We start from the raw sequence: 6,565 nt of genomic DNA on the forward strand, positions 1-6,565 counted from the left end.
GCCCCGCGCCTTCCCGCCCTCACGGCGGCAGCGCCATGGCGGCCGTGCGGGACGTGGAGATCGACCCCGAGGGCACCTTCAAGTACATCCTGGTGCGCCTGCAGCGCCCGGGCGGCGGCGAGCAGCGGGACATCGTCCGCGGCACCAAGGCGGCCGAGTTCCACAGTGCGTGACAGCCCGCGGGGCCGGGCGGGCAGCGGCCGCAGCGGGGCCCCACCGGCGGTGGGACGCGGCCGCCGGACCCCGGCGGGTCTGAGGCGGAGGGGAAGCCCTGCCCTAAACAGCTCAAAAATCCCCTTTTCTCCACTTTCTGTGTCCCCCGAGTGATAGGAAAATTTGGGGCTATATATCTGTCATGTGCTGTTTCGGAGCCCATTTGAAGGGAATGAGGAGGTGTCTTTGCAAACCGCGGGCCTGAGGGTAGATAAGGGCAAATACTGAGAGGTGAAAGAAGCAATGGAGGGGGAACCATAAATTCCCATGGAATTCAACTAATTGACACAGACTTGCTCAAGACTGTGTTAAACCCCTGGATGTGCAGAAAAAGAACAGAGACAAAAGGAGAAAGAAAAAAGGTGGGAGGTACACATTAGAAATGGGGTCTGTTAGGTGGCTGGGGAAGTCTGTACCTTTCAAGGGAAAGAGAGAAGAGAAAAAATGATAATAAAAAGGAGATTGTGTCTTCTAACAATTTGAGAGACCCCACGGGAAGTGCCCATGACCTCTCCCTTCATTCAAATAAAGTTACAGGACTCCTCTCTATCCTTTGTGAACATAAACCTCTGGTATTAGTGGATTATTTTTCCTGACAAAATCACCTTAATTTTGGAGAACAATATACTAAATAACAAACTAAACGGCTTTAACTGCAGCTTTTCTGTGCCTCTGAAGAGAAACCTCCCTGCCTCATAGGTGAAATAAGAAAGTAGCCAAAAATAAGTTCCTAGACTATGTAATGCCTAGTTCCTGTTCTAATGTCTCTCACCATTCTTCTTGTGCAGATCATATATTTGAAAAAGTAAATCCTGAGATGGAGAAACTGGGATATGAATGTAAATGCCTTGGAGGAGGGAAAATTGAACATAACAGCAAAGACAAGAAAATCAGGGTATTTGGGCTCTCAACAGTAAGTGCATCTCTCATTTTCCTTCAAATGCTTCTGTCTCTGATGCTGTGGGATTTTTAGTTAATAGCATGATGAGTGTTGGCAATTTACATCACGTTTCAAACATTAGCTGGAGAACTTACCTGGCTCACTTGTGAGTTAAATTAGAAAAACAATGGTTTTAAGGCAGGAGAGCTGTATTATTAATCTAGCTGCCAAATTAAGTGTTAGAGGCAGTGGTCAACTCTTGCAGTCTGAGATACAGACTTTATCCTCTGCTTTTGGTGCCTTGATGCTCACAGAGGAGCATCAGGTAAAAGCAGAATTTTGTTGCCATCAGGGCTTCTGTCAGGTGGAGACCCTGAGGCTCAGATCACCTCAGTCCCAGGTCAGAAGTCAAAATATTAATTTTATTGGTTTAATGCTTCTTTTGACTTGAAGGTTTGGTGTCAGACTCTAAACCAGAAGTACCTTGGTGTTTTATTGAAACCAGAGAAATAGTTACTAACTTCTTCTGGAGCTGTGCTGCTATTTTTAAGGCTGGATGAGGTCTTCAAAGTGGTTGCCAAGGCAAGAGTGAGCCGTGGATCTGTTGCTTTCCAACTGACATAACTGTATTATCTGTTATTTTTGAAAAGCTTGCATTTCATAATGCATCAACTTTGACCTTTTCAGTTTAAATGCTTGTTTATTTCAGCTGTTCCTCTTTGGGGCTGTCACTGATGAATAAGAGTATGTTTGGTTTGATAATACAACCTTGGACTCTTTTTTTCAGTATTCTAAGTAAACTTTCATGTGAAATGTTATGGGGGGAAAACAACCTGTAAATCAGAGATTTCTATCTGTGTACTGCACTGTTGTTATGTGTAGTTCTGAAATAAGAAATCCAGATAACTCTGATCATGTAAGACAATAATGGAAAGGCCACTTTCACCACAACTGCCTTAAATTTCAGTGAAACAGTAACACTGTGACCAGTGATTTTTAAATCTTAAATTTTAGATTTTTAAATCTAAAATCTAAAGGGCTAAAAACCACATGGGCCATCTGACCTTACCTGGGAGTTGCAATGGCTGAAGAGCACAGATACTTAAAATTGTGCTATTATCAGCTGAGGCAGGATGGGAAATAAATAAAACATGAAGGCTGTGATTTCTTTAGTGGCCAGAGTAGTGCTCAAATGCTCACACTTGTTTGCTTATTCCCTTTCCCTTCAGCTGAGCCAAATCAGTTGTTTGTATGCTCACACATTAAAGTGGGTCAGTGCAATCTCTGTGGTTTAAAGCAACATTCCATAAATACAGTGCCTGATGGGTTGGGAACATTTTAAAGCAAACTTTCTGCTGGAGAAATTGTGTAAAAAATGCATTTTATATGTGACTCTATCTCATTTATTTTCTGGAACTTCAGTTTGGGGAGGAGGGAAGTGGAGAGGATAATAGAAAAATAAAACATAATACTACGAGAGTATCTATTTTACAACTTTTGATTTGCATGTGAACAATTTTGTGCTGATAAGAACTGAATGGTTCAGAAGACTTAATGTCCACGTGCAATTTGTTCTGTCTTGCAGGGCTATGGAAAAGCAGATCACTCAGTCACTGTAGAGATACTGAAGAAAGAATATACAGATTATGAAATTACATGGTCAGATGACAAGAAATAAACTTGTGAGCACAATGAGCAGCTCCAACCTGGTAACTGTGAGCTGCACTTTGATAAATAAAATTGAATGTGTGTTCTCTGTGTGTAACCATCAATCTGGAGTGAGTGGACTCTGCCATAGTTTGTAATATAATCCTCAGATGTATCTTATTTTTTAGATCATTGTGCAGAATCTGGAGTTCCAACCCTTTTTCCTGTCCTTTTGATGTGCCCTTTAGTTAAACACCCCCACACCACCTTACCTCTAATTTGTTTTCATCCAGTCCCATTTCACTGATCTATTGTAGGATACTTCAAACACCACTGGGCCAAACCTGTTCACTGGTCTTCAGTGTTTTCAATTTGTTTTTCTATTACTCTTTAGGCTTTTCACCTTTCTTACCCACTATCCTATTTTTTAAAAAAATTTGTTGTGGAGGGTGCAGTTGACTGTTACAGTTCTTCAATGATCCAAATCTTTGATTTACTCAATGATTTTAAAATCTAGTATTCTGCAGAAGTAATGGTCAAAATATTTGATTTTCCTGTAAGAACCTTCCCTAGAGCAGACTGGTGGCAATGTAAAACTTCTGCTTCTTTCATTCTGATTCCCCTGGACTGCTTTGATTTGTGTGAATTTAATAATGCTTTTTTCTTTTTATTTTCTTAGCAGTAATTATTTTAAACTACCTCCTCAGTACACCTAGACAAGTGCCTGAATTAGCAAACATCACCCTCTTGATGTGACAGGATGTTGCCTTTTGTTTGTTGTAAATTTACTTGTTAGTTTTCATGCTTTTTTGTTTCATGATACTTTTCATTTAATTCGTGGATTTATTGACTTGCTGTCTTGAAGGCTTGCTGACTTCCAGAGGTAATTCTGGATGATGATACATTCTGGATGATTGGTATATTCTTCCCTTTTCTGTGGCTCCTACTGCACTTACCCAGCAGTATCTGGTGGTAGAGGAAGCCTTTTCTTTTCAGCATGCAAGTGATTCTAACAGTACAAACCAGGAAATCTGAGACACTTCAGGCCAGTTTCTATCACCAAAAAATCCTGCTGTTACTCGCCCTCTTACAGTTGTGATCCTTCTGTGCTTTTGTTTCAGTTGTGGAGAGGAATTTTCTGTTCTCATCCTCAAACCTTTCAGTCCAGTCCTCACCAGAGGAGTTCCAGGGTCTCCACCCCAATAATCTCAGAGGAGAATGTCCTAAACCTGGTGCTCCAGGTCTCTTGGTTGGCACCACATTCCCTCACTTGCAGCCTGGATTTTCCCCTCCACCATCCTTGCCTCCTTTTCCATCTGCTCTTTGTGCTTCTCTTTGAGTTCCTGGTCGTCTGGCTGCACTTCAAATACTGAGGTAATGATGACAGGATTGATTTTACTTAACAAGATTTTGATTTCAGTGCCTTAGAACCAAGAATAGCACACAAATCAGTAACCTGCAAATTGGGCACTTCCCAGTTCCATGATCGAGGGCTTTTTTTCCCCTAAGCTTTAGTAAAACAACTGTAGCTGCCAGTATACAGACCTGAGTTTTAAATAGCCTCATTTCCCAAAACTGGCAAATAGTCTTCAGATGGAAGTCATCAGTTAGGGATAATTGTGTTAAAACAAACAAGCCTTTCAATTTAGTTTCCTGAGGTATTTAATGACTGATTTTAATCTTTGTCTCTACAATAGTTACAGGAAAGACATAACTTACACTGGATTTATTATTGTAATGACGTGTTCAAAATGTGAGGGGAGGAAAAACAGTGATGATTTGGAGTGAGCTGATCAAAACTGAGTTACCAGCTGATCTCTACCTTTTATTTCTTCATAGAAGAAAGATTTTAATGTGTCATTAAAAAAAAAATACTTTGAGGGACCTCCCAGTTCAGTTATTTTTTTAGTGCAATGGCATTTGGGGCAATTTAATCTCCTTGGTCATTAAGTAATACATACAAGTGTTACAAAGGAATGAAAAGTTTATTTTCTTCTATTCCAGTTTGTGAAGAGGAGCAGGACTCTGGTTACTAGAGTGGTTAGGATTTCTCAGATAGTGGCAGCCTTAACATAAATAAGGGAAATTAGTATTATTTGAAGTTAAAACATCAACAACCTACAAAACTAAGTGTTGAATTCTGTTTCCTCTCAGCATGTACCTGCTGAATTCTAACAACACAACTCATCTCAGATATGGAAATCCTAATTGTGCTGATTTCACCTGAGAAAAAGCATCTTCCATTTTCTAATCAGATTCTGAAATTGGAAGCTAATTATATTGTGTGGGGGTTATTTGTTTTGCAGGTGTGCAGTCACAATAAGATTGTGGCTCTGCCATTCTTCCCTTGAAGTCCTAAAAATTCTGATTCTGTATTTGCACAAAACCAGCTGTGTTTGAGCCAAATACTGAGTGAAGGCACAGTAATTAAACCAAAGATGGTGAGTTTGATAGTGGAATATTATCAGGAGGAGATATTATACAAGATTTTAAGTACTTTCTTAATTTATTCATCCAAAAATACATGAGATTCTTGTTCCTAACCATATTCTTTGTCATAGAGGTCAATATTTTTTATTACTTGAAGTATGGTTCTCTGGAACTGCACTAGACTAGCAGGTGTAGAACAACCAATTCAGTGCAAGCCATGATTTATCTAAGAATTGAGTTTTAAAAATGACAAATGGTAACCCATTTGTTTCCAGCATCTGTTTTGGCAGAAAAAAAGAATAAAAAGAGCTGTTAACAGTACCTTCTTGATTTGCCAAATCTAAAACTTTTTTTGTTCCTCAGTCTGTAGTCAGCAGTTATCATCACTAAGTTTCAGAGTTGATGCAGAAAAATTCCAAAGCACTGTGGCAGTCATGGCAAAACTGACTTTGTTCCTCCCTCTCCTGTCCTGAGAGGCTAAATTCAGTAGTTTCCAAAGCATCCCTTCAAAATAGCCTGAAACAGTAGTGAAGGCTCTTCTGTGAAGTACAGGAAATCCTTTACAACTCTCTCTTAACAGCAGCAGGTTCAAAATAGGAACCTTGGGATTGACTTTGGGCCCCTTCAGTGATGGAAACGTGATGGCATAATTAAAGTGATTTAGATCACTGCTGTGCTAAGTTCCTTTCCATCCTCTCAGACTGTTTCCTTCTGCTCTACACTGAAGATCCTTGCATCCAGTTCACAGCAGTGGTCACTGCCTCCAAATTTATATTTCTGCAAGGGCACATGATAAAGCAGCTAAGAGCTCTCTGTCTGGTTTTGGCCAGGGCAAAACATGCAGTGGATTTCCTTTTTTTTTTGTTTTGTTTGAATTGCCAGTGGCAGTGAGTGCTTGAGGCCAGGTTGTGTAGTTCTTTGGGGCTTTGTCTGCAGTAATTTCTTCAGCAACATCACTGAAGAAATTTCCCATTTCTTCAGCCTAGGGAAGTGCCTTGTATTTGAGGCTTTTCTGAGGGCTTCTGTCCTGCCAAACTGTGAAAAGATTGAAGAGCTGTGGATGGATGTTCAGTAGTACCCCCAGCAAGTTTAGACAAAGGGGAAATTCATTTCTGGAAAATTCTTATTTAAACAGTACAGCAATCTATTAAACTCCTGTAATAGCTTAGTTTATCTCCTTTTCCAATTATCTGTAAAGCTCAGTTCATCATCCTCCAGTATTTCATTTGTAGGCTTGTTGGTTGGTAGAAGGAACTTATCTTGTGTAGAATATTCTTTCAAGTCAGCTTCTAAACCAGCATGGCTTTTTCTAATTCCTTGCTGAAATTTTCTTAGCCTATGACAGAATCTAAATATAAAAATTTACAGGCTACACTAGTTAACATTGTTACACTC

The 6,565-nt window shown here is 40.1% G+C and overlaps 1 protein-coding gene across 1 annotated transcript; it reads left to right on the forward strand.

Annotated features, from left to right (window-relative positions):
* LOC134422843 (14 kDa phosphohistidine phosphatase-like) lies at nt 1-2,865 on the forward strand. Its single transcript, XM_063165236.1, has 3 exons — nt 1-165; nt 1,002-1,126; nt 2,679-2,865. Exons 1-3 carry the CDS (start codon nt 36-38, stop codon nt 2,769-2,771), a joined length of 348 nt encoding a protein of 115 aa, XP_063021306.1. The 5' UTR covers nt 1-35; the 3' UTR covers nt 2,772-2,865.
* The last annotated feature ends 3,700 nt before the right edge of the window (nt 2,866-6,565 follow it).

The sequence above is a fragment of the Melospiza melodia genome, chromosome 11, assembly GCF_035770615.1.
Source record: "Melospiza melodia melodia isolate bMelMel2 chromosome 11, bMelMel2.pri, whole genome shotgun sequence".
Taxonomy (NCBI): Eukaryota; Metazoa; Chordata; class Aves; order Passeriformes; family Passerellidae; genus Melospiza; species Melospiza melodia.

Coding starts and splice junctions, on each gene's coding strand:
- LOC134422843 (XM_063165236.1), top strand. CDS start 36: ATGGCGGCCGTGCGGGACGTGGAGATCGACCCCGAGGGCACCTTCAAG. Junction 166..1,001: donor CAAGGCGGCCGAGTTCCACA/GTGCGTGACAGC, acceptor CTTCTTGTGCAG/ATCATATATTTGAAAAAGTA. Junction 1,127..2,678: donor GGGTATTTGGGCTCTCAACA/GTAAGTGCATCT, acceptor TCTGTCTTGCAG/GGCTATGGAAAAGCAGATCA.